General features: G+C 41.6%; 1 protein-coding gene across 1 annotated transcript in view; it reads right to left on the reverse strand.

The window, feature by feature from the left end:
- gabbr2 (gamma-aminobutyric acid (GABA) B receptor, 2) overlaps positions 1-25,119 on the reverse strand; it is a 971,826-nt gene that overhangs the window by 839,138 nt on the left and 107,569 nt on the right. Inside the window, 1 exon segment of the mRNA XM_068004534.1 lies at positions 22,582-22,615. Within this exon segment, the coding sequence (XP_067860635.1) occupies positions 22,582-22,615 (34 nt within the window).

The following is a 25,119-nucleotide window of genomic DNA, read 5'->3' on the forward strand; positions in this document are numbered from 1 at the left end:
TGACTATTTGATTCTCTGGCTGCCTTAGACACTTTAGCCATTAGTTGGCTCTGCACAAGTGAGCCAATTTTATCCCAAAGACTTTGGTTACTGGAGCGAGTACCTTTTGCGTTGAGAATTGACGTCTCAATAGTTAACCTGATTTTCTTTCAACATTCTGCATCGACTTCCACATTGTGCCTCATTCCCAATCTGCCACTGTTAATCTCTTTGTCCCATCAATGATCTGCTTAAACCTTTAGAACAGCTACTGCCATTGATCCTTGGTTCTCTCATCAGTCAACCTATCAAAACAACCCCAATGGCTTTGATATCCCCTCTGCAGCAATAAGTTCAGAGTGAAGTGGACTGCATAGCAACAACATCCCCATCGCCTCCACCGCCGCCCCCTCCCCCCACCAGCTGAGACAATAGTCTGATCCTGACAGAGGGAAGAGAACTGCATCTCCACTCCACTGATTTTCTTTGTCAGTGCAGCTGAGAGATGCAGTGTGAATTTTTTTAAACCTTCCCCCCTATCAGAGAGTTTGCCATCCATCCCCCTCCTCACAAGCTGAGGTAGTTAGCCTTACTTTTTCCCCAGTGCCCCCACCCCCACCCCACCTTGTCCCTTCCCTCCCTCCCTCCCCCCCCACTTTCCTTCTCTCCTTCCCCCCTTCCCACTCCACCCCCTCTACTGTGTGCATACAGTTACAACCCCCCAACCTCTAAGCCTGCTTGACTTAAATACTGAACTTGGTCTTGACTCCATGTGCATCGCCATGGGCGATCAGTTACTTGTAATAAAATGTTATTGGCATTCAATGCTCGCCTCAGTGCTGAAGTTGAGGAATATAAAACTTGCCACCTAGCCAGGTTAGCTGAGTTATTAAAGGGGTTATTCATATTTTAGGCACCTTTGTGCTACAAAATGAACCTTGTAAGCATTGGTCAGTTGTGACCAACTTGATATACAGAATAATGAGAAAATTCAAAGAAACAAAACCTTAACTTTAACTCTTCATTCTAGTATGTGACAATTCATAATCCAAGACCGTCAAATATGATTTGCAAGTTCACCTAACTTTTGTTCCTTCTGGGGCATATTCTAAATCGAAACATTTATTTTTTATATTTATTTCTGTTTATAAACGCAAGGTTGCTCAGATGCATTCCTTTATCATAATGTCCCCCATGTGTTATTCTTTTTAAAATGTTATTTTATCCAATTTTCTCCCCTTACATTACCCCATTAGTGTTGCCCTCCTTTTGGGGAGGGCACTTGTAGACTGTAATTTGTCTTGCTGACATTTGGGCTGGCTCAGTATCACTTAGTTTTCCAAATCAAAATAATCCCCACCCGTCCTGGGCACTGACTCTTGCTGGGCTACAGTTCCATAGGTGTCACAAGCTCTCTGGTATCTTGTCCAACTGGCCATTTTGAGTTCAGATGGTAAGTATCAGTAGGCTTTTCAACTATTAGCACAATCACAATCAAACCCTCAGCTGACTCTTACCCGTGCATGCTTTACAGCAGGGATCACAGCCAATTTCCTTCTCCTCAGCCCAGGGATGTTGAGGCCAATTGGTATCCTCTCTGGTTAAAAATTCATGTGCTTTCCAAAATGTGAAAATCAAATCCTCCATCTACACTTATAGGGTCACAGTGAATGTAGTGACCACACGTATCTTACTGCTAATTTCCCAGCCTAAACATGCCCATTAAAATTTTAAAAATAAAGTCCTTTAATTATCATAAACAGTGAAGTGTTCCCTTCTCTGTTGAAGTAAGGCATCAGTCACATAGACCTACTTGCATACATAGACCTCATCAAAAAAGGACTTCAAGTAACTGGCCTTTTTAATTGACCTTTTCATTGGCACAATTTTATATTTAGCTTTGAATAACATTCATTCAGAAAGGTATTAACCTGGAGTGTTGTTTGCATTTAACTATTCATTCTTTAAACAAGCAAAAAGACCATAAACTGTGCAGCGTTGTGTAAGTAAAATGGATACAATTATATAGAAATAGGCAATTTTTAATAATCTATTCCTTATATAGGCATAGCAGAAAGCACTGCAGCAACTCGCCAAGGCTTCTTCGACAGCACCTCCCAAACCCGCGACCTCTACCACCTAGAAGGACAAGAGCAGCAGGTACATGGGAACAACACCACCTGCACGTTCCCCTCCAAGTCACACACCATTCCGACTTGGAAATATATCGTCGTTCCTTCATCATCGCTGGGTCAAAATCCTGGAACTCCCTTCTTAACAGCACTGTGGGAGAACTTTCACCACACGGACTGCAGCAGTTCAAGAAGGCGGCTCACCACCACCTTCTCTAGGGCAATTAGGGATGGGCAATAAATGCTGGCCTCGCCAGCGATGCCCACATTCCATGAAAGAATAAAAAAAAAATTCCAACAGCTTTCCTTTTGTTTGTTTGCTACAGAAAATCTCACAATGGACAATACCATTCTACCAATCCAATCCTCCCTGGCTACAGGCGTGGTGTTGGAGGATTGGATAACTGCTAACAGTTGTACCGTTGTTTAAAAAGGGAGAAAGAGATAGACCGAGTAATTATAGGCCAGTCAGTCTAACCTTGGTGATGGGCAAATTATTGGAATTGATTTTGAGGGACAGCATAAATCGTCATTTAGAAAGGCACGGGTTAATCAAGGACAGTCAGCATGGATTTGTTAAGGGAAGGTTGTGTCTGGTCAACTTGATTTAATTTTTTGAGCAGGTAACAAGGAGGGCTGATGAGGGTAACACATTTGATGTGATATACATGGATTTTAGCAAGGCTTTTGACAAGGTCCCACATGGCAGACTGGTCAAAAAAGTAAAAGTCCATGGGATCCAAGGAAAAGTGGCTGGTTGGATCCAAAATTGGCTCAGTGGCAGGAGGCAAAGGGTAATGGTTGATGGGTGTTTTTGCGACTGGAAGGCTGTTTCCACGGGGTCCTGCAAGGCTCAGTACTAGGTCCCTTGCTTTTTGTGCTATTTCATAGAATCATAGAATCATAGAAGTTACAACATGGAAACAGGCCCTTCGGCCCAACATGTCCATGTCGCCCAGTTTATACCACTAAGCTAGTCCCAATTGCCTGCACTTGGCCCATATCCCTCGATACCCATCTTCCCCATGTAACTGTCCAAATGCTTTTTAAAAGACAAAATTGTACCCGCCTCTACTACTGCCTCTGGCAGCTCGTTCCAGACACTCACCACCCTTTGAGTGAAAAAATTGCCCCTCTGGATCCTTTTGTATCTCTCCCCTCTCACCTTAAATCTGTGCCCCCTCGTTATAGACTCCCCTACCTTTGGGAAAAGATTTTGACTATCGACCTTATCTATGCCCCTCATTATTTTATAGACTTCTATAAGATCACCCCTTAACCTCCTACTCTCCAGGGAATAAAGTCCCAGTCTGTCTAACCTCTCCCTGTAAGTCAAACCATCAAGTCCCGGTAGCATCCTAGTAAATCTTTTCTGCACTCTTTCTAGTTTAATAATATCCTTTCTATAATAGGGTGACCAGAACTGTACACAGTACTCCAAGTGTGGCCTCACCAATGCCCTGTACAACTTCAACAAGACATCCCAACACCTGCATTCAATGTTCTGACCAATGAAACCAAGCATGCTGAATGCCTTCTTCACCACCCTATCCACCTGTGACTCCACTTTCAAGGAGCTATGAATCTGTACTCCTAGATCTCTTTGTTCGATAACTCTCCCCAACGCCCTACCATTAACGGAGTAGGTCCTGGCCCGATTCGATCTACCAAAATGCATCACCTCACATTTATCTAAATTAAACTCCATCTGCCATTCATCGGCCCACTGGCCCAATTTATCAAGATCCCGTTGCAATCCTAGATAACCTTCTTCACTGTCCACAATGCCACCAATCTTGGTGTCATCTGCAAACTTACTAACCATGCCTCCTAAATTCTCATCCAAATCATTAATATAAATAACAAATAACAGCGGACCCAGCACCGATCCCTGAGGCACACCGCTGGACACAGGCATCCAGTTTGAAAAACAACCCTCGACAACCACCCTCTGTCTTCTGTCGTCAAGCCAATTTTGTATCCAATTGGCTACCTCACCTTGGATCCCATGAGATTTAACCTTATGTAACAACCTACCATGCGGTACCTTGTCAAATGCTTTGCTGAAGTCCATGTAGACCACGTCTACTGCACAGCCCTCATCTATCTTCTTGGTTACCCCTTCAAAAAACTCAATCAAATTCGTGAGACATGATTTTCCTCTCACAAAACCATGCTGACTGTTCCTAATCAGTCCCTGCCTCTCCAAATGCCTGTAGATCCTGTCCCTCAGAATACCCTCTAACAACTTACCCACTACAGATGTCAGGCTCACTGGTCTGTAGTTCCCAGGCTTTTCCCTGCCGCCCTTCTTAAACAAAGGCACAACATTTGCTACCCTCCAATCTTCAGGCACCTCACCTGTAGCGGTGGATGATTCAAATATCTCTGCTAGGGGACCCGCAATTTCCTCCCTAACCTCCCATAACGTCCTGGGATACATTTCATCAGGTCCCGGAGATTTATCTACCTTGATGCGCGTTAAGACTTCCAGCACCTCCCTCTCTGTAATATGTACACTCCTCAAGACATCACTATTTATTTCCCCAAGTTCCCTAACATCCATGCCTTTCTCAACCGTAAATACCGATGTGAAATATTCATTCAGGATCTCACCCATCTCTTGTGGTTCCGCACATAGATGACCTTGTTGATCCTTAAGAGGCCCTACTCTCTCCCTAGTTACCCTTTTGCCCTTTATGTATTTGTAGAAGCTCTTTGGATTCACCTTTGCCTGATCTGCCAAAGCAATCTCATATCCCCTTTTTGCCCTCCTGATTTCTCTCTTAACTCTACTCCGGCAATCTCTATACTCTTCAAGGGATCCACTTGATCCCAGCTGCCTATGCATGTCATATGCCTCCTTCTTCTTTTTGACTAGTGCCTCAATCTCCCGAGTCATCCAAGGTTCCCTACTTCTACCAGCCTTGCCCTTCACTTTATAAGGAATGTGCTTACACTGAACCCTGGTTAACACACTTTTGAAAGCCTCCCACTTACCAGACGTCCCTTTGCCTGCCAACAGACTCTCCCAATCAACTTCTGAAAGTTCCTGTCTAATACCATCAAAATTGGCCTTTCCCCAATTTAGAATTTTAATGATTTGGACTTGAATATGGGGGGGGCATGATCAAGAAGTTTGCAGATGATACAAAAATTGGCCATGTGGTTGACAGTGAGGAAGAACACTGGACTGCAGGAAGATATCAATGGACTGATCAGGTAGGCAGAAAAGTGGCAAATGGAATTCAATCTGGAAAAGTGAGAAGTAATGCATTTGGGGAGGGCAAACAAGGCAAGGGAGTACACAATAAATGGGAGGATACTGAGAGGTGTAGAGGAAATGAGGGACCTTGGAGTGCATGTCCACAGATCCCTGAAGGTAACAGGACAGGTAGATAAGATGGTTAAAAAGGCATACGGGATACTTTCCTTTATTAGCCGAGGCACAGAATATAAGAGCAGGGTGGTTATGCTAGAACTGTATAAAACATTGGTTAGGACACAGCTAGAGTGCTGCGTTCAGCTCTGGTAACCACATTACAGAAAAAATGTGATTGCACTAGAGAGAGGGTACAGAGGAGATTGATGAGGATGTTGCCAGGGTTGGAGAATTTTAGCTATGAGAAAAGATTGGATAGGCTGGGGTTGTTTTCTTTGCAACAAAAGAGGCTGAGGGGAGATTTCATTGAGGGGTATAAAATTATGATGGGACTAGATAGAATTGATAGGAGGGACCTATTTCCCTTAGCAGAGGGATCCGTGACCAGGGGGCATAGATTTAAAATAATTGGTAGAAGGATTAGAGGGGAGCTGAGGAGAATTTTTTTCACCCAGAGGGTGGTGGGGGTCTGGAACTCACTGCCTGAAAGGGTGGAAAAGGCAGAAACCCTCAACTCATTTAAGAAGTACTTGGATGTGCACTTGAAGTGCCGTAACCTACAGGACTACAGACCAAGTGCTGGAAAGTGGGATTAAGCTGGATAGCTCTTTTTTGGCCAGCACGGACACAATGGGCTGAATGGCCTCTTTCTGTGCCGTAACTTTCTAAAAATCTATGATACGCATTGAAAGAAAAAGCTAGTATTTAAATATAGTAACTTTCATGTCCTCTGAACACCCCAAAGCATTTCACAACTCGAAGTACTTTTGAAGTGTAGTCACTGCTGTTACATAGGGAAATGGACAACCAATTTGTGCACGTCAAAATGCCGCAAACGGCAATGAGATAAATGATCAAGTAATCTGTTTGCTGGTGTTGTTTGAGGAATAAATGCTGTACTAAGGGAACTCCCCTACTCTTCTTCAAATACTGCCTTGGGATCTCTTATGTCCACCTGAACAGGCAGTCGATTTCATATATTATCTGAAAGGCAACACCTCCAACAATGCAGCACTCCCTCAACACTGCACTGAAGTGTCAGCATAGATTATATGCTTAAATTCTGGAGTGAAGCTTGAATCCACAGCTTTATGACTTAAAGATGAGAGTGCCATCACTGAGATGACACCTTAAATATCCTTAAAATCTACATTGCCACCAAAAAGTAGAAAACCTAAACTAACCAATTAAGATAATTTCACAATAATCATAATAAACAATTGATCTGAAAGGTTTCACACGGCCAGAATTGATTACTGTCTTAGAATTCCTGGTTTCATTTCTCAGAAGGTATTTAGTCTCATTATTTAACATTTATAAAATTGCTTGCCAAACACAAGAAGCAATGATATAATTCATAGAGATGTGATATTTTGCACTGACCTCCACACAATCTTGTGGCACTACTCAGATAATCCGTAACACCAGGTCTCCACCTGCTTTAGCACACACCACGCTTTCTGCTGTCACTTCCGTGCCTCACAGAAGCACCTGCCCATTTTTGAACAGTCACAACCAAATGATGCAGTAATGACAGTGTCGTTATGCATCTCATTTTCTGTCATTTCCAATTATTCATGTTTGCAACAGTATAAAATGGACATTCAAGTTACAAGGTGTATTGAAAAAGGCCACAGAGAATTTAAATAGCCTAGACTGAACTTTTAGAGATGCAGTTAAAAGCTTTTGCTAACTATTTTGTCATCTGCTTTTGTGCCATTGGCTGAGGAGCTTTCATTCCCAACCCCCGTCCCCCCATTTCAGACAGGACACAATAGCTATCCCATTGGGAATCACAGAATCATAGAAAAGGTTACAGCACGGAAGGAGGCCATTCGGCCCATCGAGTCTGTGCAGGCTCTATGCAAGAGAAGTCCCACTCCCCCACCCTATTCCCTAGCCCTGAAATTTTTTTCCTTTCAAGTACTTATCCTGTTCCCTTTTGAAGGCCATGATTGAATCTCTCAGGCAGTGCATTCCAGATCATAACCACTCGCTGTGTAAAAAGTTTTTCTTCATGTCGCCTTTGGTTCTTTTGGCAATCACCTTAAATCCATGTCCTCTGGTTCTTGACCCTATCGCCAATGGGAACAATTTCTCTGTCTAGACCCTTCATGATTTTGAATACCTCTATCAAATCTCCTCTCAACGTTCTCTGCTCTAAGGAGAACAACCCCAGCTTCTTCAGTATATCCATGTAACTAAAGTCCCTCATCCCCAGAATCATTCTAGTAAATCTCTTCTGCACCCTTTCTAATGCCTTGACATCTTTCCTAAAGTGCAGTGCCCAGAACTGGACATAATACTCCAGTCTTGGCTGAACCAGTGTTTTATAAAGGTTCATCATGACTTCCTTGCTGAGGGAATTCCCCTTTACTTTTGCTTCTTGGAAGAAGTGGAGGAGAAATGGTCAGATGCCAAACTGGTGAGACTGTACAGAAGCTGCCCCCACATCAGAATATACAAGCTGATGTGCTCCGACCTGCATTGAACTGAGGAGCAATGCCTGCACAGCTTTTGTTTACCAAAAGGTAGCCATTGCTGCAAGTGGGCCTACAGTTCATCTCCTCCACAGTGACTGTTAAGGCTACCACCTTTTATTTCTGTGCTATAGCATCATTCCAGTTTATTACTGGGCACATCTGTAACAATAGCTAAACAGCAGTGCATCGATGCATTAAACAAGTCATGGTTGAATCGTTCTCTAGAGTTAGCAATTTTATCAGCTTCCCTATGAATAACTAGCAGCAACATGACAGGGCATTGCAATTTTACAGATGGCAGGATTCCCCAAGGCATCTTAAATTGCACTCGTGTGGCCATAAGTGCTCCTTCGCTCAATACCTTTACCTACGTCAATAAGAAAGGATTCCACTCTCTCAATGGGCAACTCCGTTGTGACCAGCAACACATCATAATGCAAGTGAATGCATGCTTCTTTGGCTATGATGCTTTTATTTTAAGGCGGTCCACGTACCAGCAATCTTTGACCAAGAAAGGTAAGTATTGGGGTAGCTCCTGGGAGATCCAAGCTATCATATACAGCCATGGCTGATGTCACCTGTGCACAGGGCTTTAGCTGAGCACCACTATAATAAAGTCCATTCATCCACCAGAGTCTCTTGGAGCACACAACTGGCATTTTGAAGGCACATTTCAGGTGCCTGAGTCAATCTGAGGGCATCTTGCAATATAAGTGAACAAGGGACTCAAGGATCATGGTGATATATTGCTTGCTTTACAACTTTGTCTTACAAAGAGGCTTCATCACAGAGGCCCCAGAGGACAAAGACCTCCATGGACAGCAAGAAGATCAAGAAGAGAAGCAGCAGCACCAGACTAAAGAGGAGGACAACCCATTGCCAGCTGCAAGGCACATTTGTACCACACGATACAGGAGAACTTTTCTTGACTACCACATCTGGCCTTAACACTAATATTCCTGTGTGCATCTTCTCGCTTCTCAAAACTAATATGCCAACACCTACAGACATCAATGCTGTTCACATCAATTTACACAGACCCCATTCATGCCAACTGATAAAAGCAACTTCCAAACCTTTTAAAAAAAAAACATTTTATACGTACATTAATGCAACCACAATTTTAATGAGGTCCCATACTGCCTGTGTGCCTAACACTTCTCGTGACCATGATTTTCCCTGGTGTCATTGTGTTACATGTGAATTTTTAAACCTCATGTTTCCCCCAAGGTGCTGTCTGAGTGGCTAAAGGGTGTGAGGTGGCTGGCTAGCAGGCTGGCTGCTGCATTTCTGTAAGACCCACTTGGAACTGTGATGGTCTTCGTTTCACTGCAGCTAAGTCCTGAGTGGGACCTGTTGAGACTGTACCTCGTGCTGCTATTTAGGCAGGCTGTAACATTTTGGGAGCAGGCTGATGGGGTGGCAATTGGTCAGGTTGGATTTTTTTTCTGCTTTCTGTTTGGAGAATGTACCAGGAAAATTTTCCATATTGTCAGGTAGCTGTCAGTATTGTAGTTATATTGGAACAGCTTAGCTAATCTAGTGAGTGTTCAGATGACATCCATTCAACAACTTACATTTTGATAGAATTCCTCACATGTAGAAAGATGTCTCAGAGCATTTTACAGTTCACTGGTAACATAGAGAAGAAGGAGGAAGTGAAAGACAGGGATCAGGAGAGGGGAAGTTATCTGCAAAGAGAAGGGTTTTTAGAAGGCTTTTGAAAGCAGGAAGTGACACGATGAATGTGTTGAGGAAGGGTGTTCTAGAGAGAAGGGGCCATGGTGACCACCAATGATGGAGTGGAGGGAATGGAGAACGGAGTAACGGGGAAGGTGTCATCACTGGTGAGCCAAGTTTCCATCAAGGTCATGATGTCGATGCAATCATCCACAATAATGTCATGGATAGCAAGGGCCTTGTTCACAAGTGAATGGACATTCTGCAGGGAGAAGCACAAAATAATAAAGGCATGGATTAGAGTTTCAGCAGCAGAGAGGAGAAGAGGTAGTGGCAGAGCAGATGATGCTTCAGAGTTAGAAGGTGGCAGTCAGTAATGGACTGGATATGGGAGAGATAGCTGAGCTTGGAGTCGAGCAGTAAACCAAGGTTCTGCATGATCTCTGGGTTTAGCCTGAGCTGGTAGCCAGAGAGGTTGATGGAGTTGACAGTGTGTCATTCGGCATGAGAGAAAATTTTATGTGATTTATTGCCCTGTGTGAGCCCAGAGATTGGATTGCAGACTCAGACTTGCTCCCTGGTGTCTTTGTTTTATAATAGATATACTTTCATTTGTTCATTGGCACGTTGCCAAGGATAGGTGACGCTGCAGAAAGGGTATTAATGCCTTGGGACTTGAACAAACAAAGGAGCGTAAACTATATGTAATCTACTGTGGATTGATTGCCAGGATTTCCCATAGCCACTATGCTTGTTAATTGGAATAGTACTGGAAATAATGGATGCATGTGATTTATCAGATGCTGACAATGCAACACACTTTATAACAATATAATGCCAGCTAAAAAACATCTCATTAACACTGCAACCAATTTTCTTTCTCTCTCTTGCTCGGACTTGTTTCCTTTAAGGCTATAGATTTGACAAACTATACACAGAACAATTTCAAATTTTCATCTATTTTTGAACACATTGCAACCTTAAAGTGGCATTTAATCTTCAACCCAGAAGGTTATTATTCATGCACAAGCTCATAAGCTAATTCACACTGAAATTGTTCTATTATAACTGGGGTAAAGGAGAAGCTTTACCCCATGGACTCAGAATCTTGCGGCACAGAAGGAGGCTATTTGGCCCATCGTGCCTGTGTTGGCTCTGTGAAAGAGCTGTCCAATTTAACCCCACAACCCTGCAAATTAGTCCTCTTCATTTCATGCTCAATTGCCTTTTGAGAGTTCCAATGGAATCTGTTTCCACCACCCTTTCAAGTAGTACATTCCCGATCTTAACGACCCTCTGCATGACAAAAATTCTCCTAATTTCCCCTCTAGTTCTTTTGCCAATTATTTTAAAGCTATGACCTCTGGTTACCAACCCATTGGTCAATGGAAACAGTTTCTCCCTATTTGCTTTATCAAAACTGCTCACTATTTTGAATACCTCTATTAGGTCGCCCCTTAACCTTCTCTGCTCTGAGAACAATCCCAACTTCTCCAATCTCTCCACATAACTGAAGTCCCTCATCCCTGATATCATCCTGACAAACCTCCTCTGTACCCTCACCAAGGCCTTGACATCCTTCCTAAAGTGTGGTGCCCACAATTGAAAACGATACTCCAGCTAAGGCCTAACCAGTGATTTGTAAAGGTTTAGCATGACTTCCTTGTTTTTGTATTCAATGCCCCTATTTACAAAGCCAAGTTTTCCATATGCTTTCTAACCGCTTTATCAACTTGCCCTGCCACCTTCAAAAGATTTGTGAATATGTACCCCCAGGTCCTTTTGCTTTTGTACCTCCCTCAAAATAGTACCATTTAGGTTATAAAAACAGAAAATGTTGAAAATACTCAGCAAGTCAGGCAGCATTTGTAGAGAAAAAAAGTGTTAACGTTTGAGGTCAATGACCTTTTGTCAGAATTGGAAAAAGTTAAAGGTTTAACAGTTTTTAAGCAAGTACAGACCCAGGGAAAGGTGTGGGGGGGGGGGGCGGAGGAAGGGGAGGAGAAGAAAGAACAAAAGGAAAGGTCTGTAGGTAGAGGGCAGGAGTGATTAGATGACAAAAGGGATGATGGTGCAAGGCAAGGAGGGTGATAATAGGACAAGAAAAAAAGATTTGTTTAGAGGAGCTGTAAATGGCAGCAGCAGAACCATTACCAGCACCTGCTGTCTGAAAAAATGGGAGCAGTGGTTATGATCTGAGGTTATTGAAATTAATGTTGAGTCTGGAAGGTTGTAAAGTGCCTAATCGAAAGATGAGATGCTGGCGAATACATAATAAATGGGAAGGTACTGAGAGGTGTAGAGGGAGTGAGGGACCTTGGAGTGCATGTCCACAGATCTCTGAAGGTAGCAGGACAGGTAGATAAGGTGGTTAAGGCGGCATACAGGACACTTTCCTTTATTAGCCAAGGCATAAAATAGAAGAGCAGGGAGGTTATGCTAGAACTGTATAAAACACTAGTTAGGCCACAGCTGAGTACTGCATACAGTTCTGGCCTCCATATTACAGGAAGGATGTAATTGCATTAAAGAGGGTACAGAGGAGATTTACGAGGATGTTGCCAGGACTGGAGAATTTTAGCTATGAGGAAAGATAGGATAGGCTTGGGTTGTTTTCTTTGGAACAGAGGAGGCTGAGGGGTGATTTAATTGAGGTGTATAAAATTATGACAGGATTAGATAGAGCGGATAGAGAGGACCTATTTTCCTTAGCAGATGGGTCAATAACCAGGGGGCATAGATTTAAAGTGATTGGTAGCAGGATTAGAGGGGAGCGGAGGAAAAACTTTTTCACCCAGTGGGTGGTGGGGGTCTGGAACTCACTGCCTGAAAGAGTAGTAGAGGCAGAAACCCTAATCACATTTAAAAAGTACTTGGCTATGCACTGGAAGTGCCGTAGCCTACAAGGTTGCAGACCAAGTGCTGGAAAGTGGGATTAGGCTGGTTGGCTCATTTTTGGCCAGTGCGGACACAATGGGCCGAATGGCCTCCTTCTGTACTGTAAATTTTCTATGATTCTATGATGATTCCTCAAGCTTCCATTGAACTTCATTTGAACAGTGCAGGAGGCCAAGGACAGAGGTCAGAGTGGGAGTGGGACGGAGAAATAAAATGGCAAGTGACTGGAAGGTCAGGAGTCATGCTTGCAGACTGAACGGAGGTGTTCAGCAAAGTGATCACTCAATCTGCATTTGGTCCCCCCAACGTAGAGGAGACCGCAAAGTGAGCAGCCAACACAGTATACTAAATTGAAAGAAGTACAAGTAAATCGCTTGGAGTATTGTGTGTAGTTCTGGACTTTATACTACAGACAGGATTTTGAAGCACTGGAGAAAGTGCTGAAAAGATTTATAAGAATGTTACCAGAATTGAGTGAATGCAATCATCAGGAAAAATAGAGCAGGCTGGGCTTTTTTCTCTGGGAATGAAAAGACTAAGAGAAGCCCTGATAGAGGTCTTAAATATTATGAAAGGGTTCAATAGGGTGGCTGTGGATAAACGGTTTCCATTTGTGGGCGAGTCTAGAACAAGGGGGCATAAATATAAGGTAGCCATTAGCAGGTTAAATAAAGAATTTAGGAGGGATTTTTTTTTTTATACACAGACAGTGGTGAGAATGTGGAACCCCCTGCTACGTGGAGTGGTTGAAGCAGATAGCGTTGACACATTTAAGGGGAGGCTTGATGCATACATGAGAGGGAAGAATGGAATAGAGGGATATGAAGGCAGGGTGGGAAGAGGTAATTAAAATGGAAGGAGGTTTGTGTGGAGCATAAGCACTGGCATAGACCAGTTGGGCAAAATGGCCTGTTTCTGTGCTGTAGATTCGATATAATTCTATGTGAATGAAAAGAGAAATAGCAGGGAAATGGGATTAGAGTGGATAACTCCAGTTAGACAGCTAGCACCAGCACAAACATGGGCTGAATGGCCTTCTTCTATGCTGTAAATTCTATGATTTTATGAAGGCTCGCCTCTATTACCTGTACAAGCACATTCCTGAAATAAAACTGTATCTGTACCATGTTTCATGTATAAAAAACAGCCATGGACAACTAAAGAGGTAAGGGACAGTATAAGATATAAGGAAAGGGCATACAAAAAGGCAAAAAATGGCACAGATCCTGGCGAATGGGAAAGATACAAAGATCAACAAAGGGTCACAAAACAGATAGTAAGAGCTACAAAAAGAGAGTATGAAAAGAAACTTGCAAAGGACATCAAAACCATACGAAGAACTTTTATACTTACATTAGGAACAAGAGGGTGGTCAGGAGCAGTGTTGGCCCCTTAAAAACTGAAAGTGGGGATATTGTCATTGACAATGGGGAAATGGCGGACATGTTGAACAATTACTTTGCGTCAGAATTTACAGTAGAAAAAGAGGATTGCATGCCGGAAAATCCAAGAAAACTAATATTGAATCGGGGGCAGAGACTATATAAAATTAACATAAGTAAAGCAACAGTAATGAAGAAAATAATAGCACTAAAGAGTGACAAATCCCCAGGACAAGATGGTTTCCATCCCAGGGTTTTAAAGGAAGTAGGTGAGCATATTGCAGATGCCCGAACTATAATCTTTCAAAGTTCTCTAGATTCAGGAACTGTCCCTCTGGATTGGAAAATTGCACATGTCACTCTGCTTTTTAAGAAAGGAGAGAGAGAGGGAAACCAGGGAATTATAGACCAGTTAGCCTAACATCTGTTGTGGGGAAAATGCTGGAGTCTATAATTAAGGATAGCGTGACTGAACACCTTGAGAATTTTCAGTTAATGGATTTCTGAAAGGTAGGTCGTGCCTGACAAACCTGATTGAATTTTTTGAGGAGGTGACTAAAGTAGTGGACAGGGGAATGTCAATGGATGTTATTTATATGGACTTCCAGAAGGCATTTGATAAGGTCCCACATAAGAGACTGTTAGCTAAGATAGAAGCCCATGGAATCGAGGGAAAAGTACGGACTTGGTTAGGAAGTTGGCTGAGCGAAAGGCGACAGAGAGTGGGGATAATGGGAAGGTACTCACATTGGCAGGATGTGACTAGTGGAGTCCCGCAGGGATCTGTCTTGGGGCCTCAATTATGCACAATATTTATTAACGACTTGGATGAAGGCATAGAAAGTCTCATATCTAAGTTTGCCGATGACACAAAGATTGGTGGCATTGTAAGCAGTGTAGATGGAAACATAAAATTACAAAGCAATATTGACAGATTAGGTGAATGGGCAAAACTGTGGCAAATGGAATTCAATGTAGACAAATGTGAGGTCATCCACTTTGGATCAAAAAAGGATAGAACGGGGTACTTTCTAAATGGTAAAAAGTTAAAAACAGTGGATGTCCAAAGGGACTTTGAGGTTCAGATACATAGATCATTGAAGTGTCATGAACAGGTGCAGAAAATAATCAATAAGGCTAATGGAATGCTGGCCTTTATATCTAGAGGACTAGAGTACAAGGGGGCAGAAGTTATGCTGCAGCTATACAAAACCCTGGTTAGACCGCACCTGGAGTACTGTGAGCAGTCCTGGGCACCGCACCTTCGGAAGGACATATTGGCCTTGGAGGGAGTGCAGCGTAGGTTTACTAGAATGATACCCGGACTTCAAGGGTTAAGTTACGAGGAGAGATTACACAAATTGGGGTTGTATTCTCTGGAGTTTAGAAGGTTAAGGGGTGATCTGATCGAAGTTTATAAGATATTAAGGGGAACGGATAGGGTGGATAGAGAGAAACTATTTCCGCTGGTTGGGGATTCTAGGAGTAGGGGGAACAGTCTAAAATTTAGAGCCAGACCTTTCAGGAGTGAGATTAGAAAACATTTCTACACACAAAGGGTGGTAGAAGTTTGGAACTCTCTTCCGCAAACAGCAATTGATACTAGCTCAATTGCTAAATTTAAATCTGAGATAGATAGCTTTTTGGCAACCAAAGGTATTAAGGGATATGGGCCAAATTCGGGTATATGGAGTTAGATCACAGATCAGCCATGATCTTATCAAATGGTGGAGCAGGCACGAGGGGCTGAATGGCCTACTCCTGTTCCTATGTTCCTATGTTCATTTCTTCCTCACTTAAGCCTGAGATACTTAATGGTCTCATATCAAATCCTTTTCCATCTATTTTAATTTATTCATTTAAATTGGATTAATGGCCCCGTCAACATATTGGAGAGAAAACTGATGAGTGTATTCAGCATTCGTATAATATCAGCGTCGACATAATTTCTAGCCTTGAGTGTTTTATTCACTGAGAAATTGTGTTTTTCCAGCTATTTCCTACAGGGCGTTTTAAGTTGTAGAAAAGATATGGAAAGCACAATTATGCTAATCACAAAATGTTTCCTAAAGATGTTGTGAATCCATATTTGTACATTAATCAACACAATATGATGCAAATCGCTGTTGTGCCAATACTCAAATACACACAGTTCGGTTCATTTATGTTGCTGATATCAAGGATTTGGCTGTTGTAGTTTTAGAGAGCAGAGGGCAAGTGCAGGGGCAGCAAGATGTCCAAAACCTTTACCAGCCACCAGGAACAATTGCAGACACACATCCACCTCGGGATATGACAAACAAAATCTGCTAAATATCAATCCCTCTTCCCAAGAAAAAAAAAAGTCCACTATTGATCTAACAAAAGGTGGCATGAAGCAATATGAATGAAGGAAGAGGTAATAGAAGTGAGCTTGCACCCTTGTACAGTCAGGGTGGTAGGTAATTGATTTTACAATGCCATGACAGATCATCGCCATATACTAAATTAAATCATATGTTACCGTTATGGGTAAGTGGTTGGAGAACTGCAATCGCACAATTTATTTGCCCTAAAACATTTTTGCTCGAACTATTTCACCAAGTGATGTGACGTATAAACTGATCTCTTCTTCGCACAAAAGCAAGTCATTTAAGCCACACAACACAATATGATTGCCTTTATAATGTCACATATATGAACCCTGCAGGCATCTGAAATAAGCCAAAGCCAAAAGAGGTCCATGCTGCTGTGATGTTTACTTGTGCAGTGCAGCTTCAAGCAGAATTAGATACAGGCTTATACTAGTGCTCACAAACCTTATGATGCTCTGTTTATTAAGCCAGAATCTCTCGATTACCTGGCTGCTCCCTGTTCCAGGAACACTCCTGGGATGTTGTGCTTCTTTTAAATCTTGTTGTCTCTAAATTAAGTCATGCTGTCATATAGTTAGTGATAAGACTGTGGTTTTTTTTATTGCTTATGGCTAATTAACAGTAACTGGATTCTCCTCTATTTGCTGATTTCCATATCCACAGAGCTTTGTGAACACCACCTGCACACTCATATGCAGGTACACATCCCCAAAACAGCTATAATTAAACCATTTTTTGTGAGTACAGCTCATAGCGAAAAGGCCCCAGATGGGCAAGAATGACAAACTCATAATAGGTTTAAATGTTGAGCCCAGTACAATCAGCAAGCAACACCATGGTCCTCCCAGCCTAATGCATATAATGGAGCTGCAGTACAAGAGTAATGTAACATTAAAACATTTGCAAAAAATAGCGATAGGACAGGGAACGCAAAGCAACAAAGATAGCAGGCACTCAGAGCATCAGCCTCAGACTAGTATCTGTACAAAGCAAGGCAGGTCCAGCGCATCCAAATTACACTGTCAACTGCTGAGTTGCTCTTGCCCAGGGGCAATGGAACTCTGCATATCAGCTTTAAATGAATATTCAAAATGTAATCTGCATAAATTTCTGACCTGATTTTACACTGATGATTTGCCCTAAGGTTATGGTGAGCAAAGGTTGGAAATGACAGAGTTAAAATCGCCTATTCCCATCCTATTTTCTTTTAATTCTGCTATTTTTGAAATTATTTTCGGCCCTATTTTTAAGCTCCTTTCCCCTACCTTTTGATACCCAGGCCAGTGGTCAGATCCACTTGTAAGCTATAAACCAGGTGGTGCACGGAGGAAGGAAGAGGGAAGTCTGGGGTGACTTATCCTCCCTTTGGGGTACCTGTGCTCTGTTCAATGTCTCCACAATGACCAACCAACTCTTATTGTGTGACGAACTGTGAAGCAGTGTTGCAACATCTGTGGGTCTTTACATTCCTATTTTGAGAAGCTGTGCCACATGACCACCAATGTCATTGCTGACCAGTGAACCAAAAGACACTTGCAGTGCTCTGCTCCACTGAACTCAGCGGGATTGTCATTTTTAAAAGTACTTTTGCAATATACTCTGAAATAAACAACATACTGCTATTCTCACACCACGTCATTGTAGTAATATGTAAAGAAAGCTTGATAGATTTTCACAGAGAATTTTATGACCTATACATGCAGGATGTGACTTGTATGCAATGTAATAAATCTTTTGCCATTTAATTACTTGGCGTAAAAATCACAAGTATGAATTTTGCCCCGTTTCTTGTTGATTATGCGGGGGGCTTGATCAAGAAGTTTGCAGATGATATAAAAATTGGCCGTGTGGTTGATAGTGAGGAGGAAAGCTGTAGACTGCAGGAAGACCAATGGACTGGTCAGGTGAGCAGAATAGTGGCAAATGGAATTCAATCCAGAGAAGTGTGAGGTAATGCATTTGGGGAGGGCAAACAAGGCAAGGGAGCAATAAATGGGAGGATACTGAGCAGTGTAGAGGAAGTTAGGGTCCTTGGAGTGCATGTCCACAGATCCCAGAAGGTATCAGGACAGGTAGGTAAGGTGGTTAAAAAAACAAACGGGATACTTTTCTTTATTAACCGAGGCATAGAATATAAGAGCAGGGAGATTATGCTAGAACAGACATTGGTTAGGCCACAGCTAGAGTATTGGGTACAGTTCCGGTCACCACATTACAGGAAAGATGTAATTGCGCTAGAGAAGGTTCAGAAGAGATTTACAAGGATGTTGCCAGGGCTGGAGAATTTTAGCTATGAGAAAAGATTGGATAGGCAGGGGTTGTTTTCTTTGGAACAGAGGAGGCTGAGGGGAGATTTAATTGAGGTATATAAAATTATGACGAGACTAGATAGAGCGGATAGGAAGGACCTATTTCTCTTAGCAGAGGGATCAGTGACCAGGGGGTATAGATTTAAAGTAATTGGTAGAAGGATTAGAGGGGAGCTGAGGAGAAATTTTTTCACCCAGAGGGTGGTGGGGGTCTGGAATTCACTGCCTGAAAGGGTGGGAGAGGCAGAAACCCTCAACTCATTTAAAAAGTACTTGGATGTGCAATTGAAGTGCCGTAACCTACAGGGCTACGGACCAAGTGCTGGAAAGTGGGATTACGCTGGATAGCTCTTTTTCGCCCAGCGCAGACATGATGGACTGAATGGCCTCCTTCTGTGCCATAACTTTCTATGATTCTATGATTATTATTGTTGCTTCCCATGAATATTGCTCTCTCCCACCAACTGATGGGAAAGTAAAATACAGCACTTGCTTGTATTACATTAAGGAGCAGCAGCATTTTGATACTGGCACTACTTAATGTCAGCACATACACCTAAAATAAAATTTTACCCCAGTCATGTTAAAGATGTGACTTACACTTATTAAAATCAATTCACATATTGATTAGATTAGCTTATGTAAAATGCAGAAGGAACACAGAAAATTGCAAACTGGCTATAGTTTTTGTTTAATCATGTTAATTGTAGGTGTGATTAGATCTCCATGAATCATGATATTTTACATTGCATGGAACGGAAATCAAGAAAGAATGTAAAATGTCACTAACGGAATGGTTAAGTGTCGATATGCACTAAACCAGGTAGTCTTCATACCAGTGATCAATTAATTTAATGGCAATTAGACAATGTGTAAGGACCTGCTCCAAGAAATTCATAGGCCTAGTGCAAATAGCATCACAAAGGTTTATAATGGTGACAGCGTATGAAATAAACACAGTGAAGATATTAAGTGTCCTAACTGCTTGGGTACAATACATATTTATCATGTGAGGGAAGGATTATTTTCTGTGTGTTGGTAAATTCTCCACTTGATTTCTACCAAGCAAAAAACTAAATTTTCGATGAAAATAATTTTTCGGCTGGTTTTTCTGCCAGTCTGAGTTTATAAGGGTGGAGAATGTTTTCCACATTAATTTTTTTCTGGTAGAATACTGGTAATGGATCTCAATCGAGTCATGAACTAATTTATTTAAGCAGGCTTTTGATTATATTAAAATAGCACAGAAAGGATATTTTTGTGAACATGTTAACCAGTGTACTATCAGGTAATTATACTCAAGTGTTTAAAACTACCAATTTACCCAAATATAACAGGGAAGAAAGAAACATCAACTTCTTTATTTGAATTTCATATTAGATTTAAATAATATATTTTGAAAGTTCCCATTATGAATAGTGAAACCAAAGATGCTGAGTTCTAAAACTTATTGGCCTGGAAATTGCTCGTGAAATAACGGCAAGGCTAAAAGGGTTTACTGTTATTTCAGGGCAAATGGAAGAGCAAGTTCTGGAGAGCAGTCAAATGTGGAAATTGCTCTACCATTTGCCCTGCTCATTTGAAAACTTTGCGTTAAAGAGATCTCGCTGGCTGAATGAATGGACCAGGGCGAACTTACCCCACTGCCCAGCTGGAAACGAACTAATCTCTCCGTAAAAAAGGGACGCTGGGTTTTTTAGTTCTAAACTAACTTTTAACGGCATGATAAGTATTAATGACAGCCAAACAATCCCACTGACACTGAAAATTAACTTTTAAAAAATGTGGAGTCTCATTCCTCCCAATATTAATTGTTGTTGGGGACATTTAAAAAAAGATTTAATTTAAAATTGTTATTTTTTTTTACTTATTCTTTCTGTCTCTTTTACCTCTGTCTTTTAATCTTACCCTCTCTTTATTTTGCTTTCTCTAACTAATTTTATAGAGAATTTACTAATTTACCAGACACTTCCTGGTTCTTAGTCTGCGTGGCTTGTGAAGGAAGCCTTCACTTCCTGGTTCTGACTGCGCTTCAGTTCTGACGGTCAATGATGCTTCCAGCTGATTAGTTGAGGGGACAGAGAGATCCTTTCCTCCTCTCACAGCTCAGAGAAGCATGGGAAAGACCACTGCACTTCTTGCAGATTTCCATTGAAGCAAGTTGGCACCCAGAAGCCTGTGAAAAGTTTGTGGGTGAGTTAGTTATAAACAGCGGGCGACGTCCATTTGCCACTCAGCACAATTTCCAGGCCAATATTTTGCTCATGAGAATTATATTAGTGCATTAGGAATGAGGATATTTGCAAAATGTTCTTGTAAAAATTTATGGGCATCATAGATTATATTTGTTAATCTATCGTCAGCAGGACCACAGTATGAAAGAACAGATTATTCCAGAAAATCAATGCACATGTCAGCTTCCATTGCCAAACTAGACTGATCTGTTAATTTTAAATGAAGTTTAAAAGAAATAGTATTATGGGAAAGAAAAAGGATACAGGGTAAAAAGATGAATAATACACCTTCATGTCAAAAAAGGTAGAAAATTGTTGTAAATGAAATAAAAATAACTGAAAACCTTTGACCTTAAAAAAATATCACTCTTTTCAGAGTAACATTTTTAAACACAAGAAACATAAGAAATAGGAGCAGGAGTAGTCCATACGGCCTGCTCTGCCATTCAATAAGATCATGGCTGATCCTCGACCTCAACTTCACTTTCTCACACGATCCCCATATCCTTTGATTCCCTTAGTGTCCAAAAATCTATTGATCTCAGTCTTGAATATACTCAACGAATGAGCATCCACAGCCCTCTGGGGTAGTGTATTCCAAATATTAAAGTACTAAAGCACTGCAGTATGTAACTTTATATTAAAGTTTAAAACTTTTTTTACATAAATAACTGATAATTTTCTGAACAACAAGTCTCTGTAATACCAATTTGACTTAAAATTACAATGTTCTCTGTGGAAATTAATCTGTAAACAATTAAATCTTCACAGTTTTGGGGGGGGGGGGAAAGTACCTTGGTTGGTTTTCAGCCAATGAAAATCCAATGTTTTGGAACATTTCTTCTTGGTTCCTACCTCCAAAATGGGTAATGAGAACCAGAAAGATGAAAATTAAGGAAGGTTAAATTTATTAGAGTTAGAAACTCTTTTTTAAAAAAAACCCTAAAAATAGAATTATACAAAAATTTCTGGAAATACGCAATGCGTCCATCAGCATCTGAAAATAGAAAGGATAGGTTATTGTTTTGGTGGAAAGGTTTCCACAACTGTGTACAGCTTACACCTAAAACCAATCTTCATTGGCTGTAAAGCACTTTGGAATGTCCTGAAGTCATAAAAGGAGCTATATAATTGTAAGTTCTTCTTTTCTCTTTTCAGATGCTAACAGATCTGCTGTGTATTTCCAACATTTTCTATTTTAATTTTTTTAAAATCTGTTGTCAGGATGTGGGCAGCGCATTTACTGCCCATCACTAGTTGCACTGAAAAAGTGGCTGTGGGCTGTCTTCTTGATTTGTAGCAATTGGTTTACAACTGAGTGGCTTGCTAGGCCATTTTAGAGGGCAGTTAAGAGTCATCCATGTGAGTGTGAGACTGGAATCACATATAGGCCAGACCGGGTAAGGACAGCAGCTTACCTTCCCTGAAGTACACGAGTGAACCAGTTGGTTTATGATAATCCAACACTTTCATGATCACTTTTACTGTTACCAGGTTTTTATTTCCAGATTTTTTTAAAACTGAAATCAAATTCTTAAATTGCCATGGTGGGATTGGAGCTCACATTCTCTGGATCATTAGTCCAGTAACATAACCATTACACTACTATCCCCAATTAGTGCATTGCTGCAGTGTATAAACCAATGCAGTTATTGAAACAAAATGGGTCATAACAGCAACTTGAAGGTTTAAAATTAATTTTAAAGTCTGTACAAAATTTGTGAAATTATCCAAGAATTTAAGAGTGCTTCTGTTTAATAGATCTTTGGGACCCTTAGACTGCTGGCAGGTCCAGGGAAATGACTAGCTTCTGTGCTGATTGGTTTTTATGTTTCCAATTTACACATTGAGATTCTAATATTACAGTAATAAAGCAACCCAACATCAGGAATGGCTTTATTACTGCAATAAACTTCAACAATAAGAATTGAAAATAATTCCATATGGAAATAAAAAAATATATAAAAACTAACTCTGCTTGTCCGGTCTTTCATTTCTCCCATCCTTCTATTTATAAGGGGGTAGGATTTCCACTGGGGTGCTCCTGATTTCTCACTGTAATTCAGAAGAAGATTGGCAGAAACCCTGTGGCAGTGGTATAAAGAGCCAGTTACGCATTTTCTCTGGAGTTTGTGTCGAAATTACGTTGAAAGAGCGAGAGAACCGTTGTGAAATTTACCCCAAGGTCTCCTATTTTGGTTCAGGACTGATGATGTATAAAGGTGCAGACCCTACCATTAGCCACAGAAACATTTACTCATCCAGATGCACAATGAGCTGCAATGGATATACTCATTTAGTCAACTCTCTGCCTCTCTTCAAATAGTTCCTTGGATCTTTAACACCCATCTGAACCATTGCAGCAGGTAGAGGAGGCCTGAGATCAATGTCTCATCTGAAGGACAACATCTCCGACAATGCAGCATTCCATCAATTTTGCATTGAAATGTCAGTGTAGATTATGTATTAAAGTGCTGCAATGAGGCTTGAACCCACAACCCGCTGACTCATAAATGTTAGCTTGGCTCAGTGGTTGTGCTCTCATCTGAGTCAGAAGGTCGTGGGTTCAAGCTCACTCTAAAACTTGAGCACCTGAGCCATGCTAAAACTTCACTGCAGTGCTGAGGGAGTGCTGCATTGTCAGAGGTGACACATTTCAGAGATGTTAAACCAAGTCTTCGTCTGCCTGTTCAGGTGGACGTAAAAGACCCCTTAGCATTATTTCAAATAAGAGCAGAGAAAGTTGCCCTCGTTCAACCAACACTGCCAAAATAAATTAATTGGATTTTTATCCCTTGCTGTTTGTGGGACCTTGCTGCGTGCAAACTGGCTGCCATATTTGTTGAGATAACAACTTGCATTTATATAACACGTTTAATGTAGTAAAATATCCGAAGGCACTTCACATGAGTGTTATCAAACAAAATTTGACACTGAGCCACATAAGGAGATATTAGGATCAAAAGCTTGGTCAAATAGATAGGTTTTAAGGAGGGTCTTAAAGGAGGAGGGAGCGGTAGAGATGTAGAGAGGTTTAGGGAGGGAATTACACAGCTTAGAGCCTAGACAGCTGAAGGCACAGCTGCCAATGGAGGAGCGAAGGAAATCGAGGATGTTCAAGAGGCCAGAATCGGAGGAACGCAGAATTATTAGAGAATTTTAAATTTGAGGCATTGCTGGACCGGGAGCCAATGTAGGTCAGCGAGTACAGGGGTGATGGGTGAACGGGACTTGTGAGAGTCAGGATAAGGGCAGCTGAGCTTTGGATTAGCTGAAGTTCAGAGGGTGGAAGATGAGAGGCCAGCCAGGAGAGCATTGGTATTGGCGAGTCTGGAGGTGACGAAAGCATGGATGAGGGTTTCAGCAGCAGGTGGGTTGAGGCAGCAGCAGGGAGGGTGATATTACAGAGGATGGAAGGAGGCAGTCTTGGTGATGGAGCGGATATGGGGTCAGAAGCTCAGTTCAGAGTCAAATAGGAAGCCGAAGTTGTGAACAGTCTGGTTCAGCCTTAGACAATAGAATCATAGAAGTTTACAACATGGAAACAGGCCCTTCGGCCCAACATGTCCATGTCGCCCAGTTTATACCACTAAGCTAGTCCCAATTGCCTGCACTTGGCCCATATCCCTCTATACCCATCTTACCCATGTAACTGTCCAAATGCTTTTTAAAAGACAAAATTGTACCCGCCTCTACTACTGCCTCTGGCAACTCGTTCCAGACACTCACCACCCTTTGAGTGAAAAAATTGCCCCTCTGGACCCTTTTGTATCTCTCCCCTCTCACCTTAAATCTATGCCCCCTCGTTATAGACTCCCCTACCTTTGGGAAAAGATTTTGACTATCTACCTTATCTATGCCCCTCATTATTTTATAGACTTCTATAAGATCACCCCTTAACCTCCTACTCTCCAGGGAAAAAAGTCTCAGTCTGTCTAACCTCTCCCTGTAAGTCAAACCATCAAGTCCCGGTAGCATCCTAGTAAATCTTTTCTGCACTCTTTCTAGTTTAATAATATCCGTTCTATAATAGGGTGACCAGAACTGTACACAGTATTCCAAGTGTGGCCTTACTAATGTCTTGTACAACTTCAACAAGACATCCCAACTCCTGTATTCAATGTTCTGACCAATGAAACCAAGCATGCTGAATGCCTTCTTCACCACCCTATCCACCTGTGACTCCACTTTCAAGGAGCTATGAACCTGTACTCCAAGATCTCTTTGTTCTATAACTCTCCCCAACGCCCTACCATTAACGGAGTAGTAAGGAATCTTACAACACC

Source organism: Heptranchias perlo, chromosome 2 (genome assembly GCF_035084215.1).
Source record: "Heptranchias perlo isolate sHepPer1 chromosome 2, sHepPer1.hap1, whole genome shotgun sequence".
NCBI lineage: Eukaryota > Metazoa > Chordata > Chondrichthyes > Hexanchiformes > Hexanchidae > Heptranchias > Heptranchias perlo.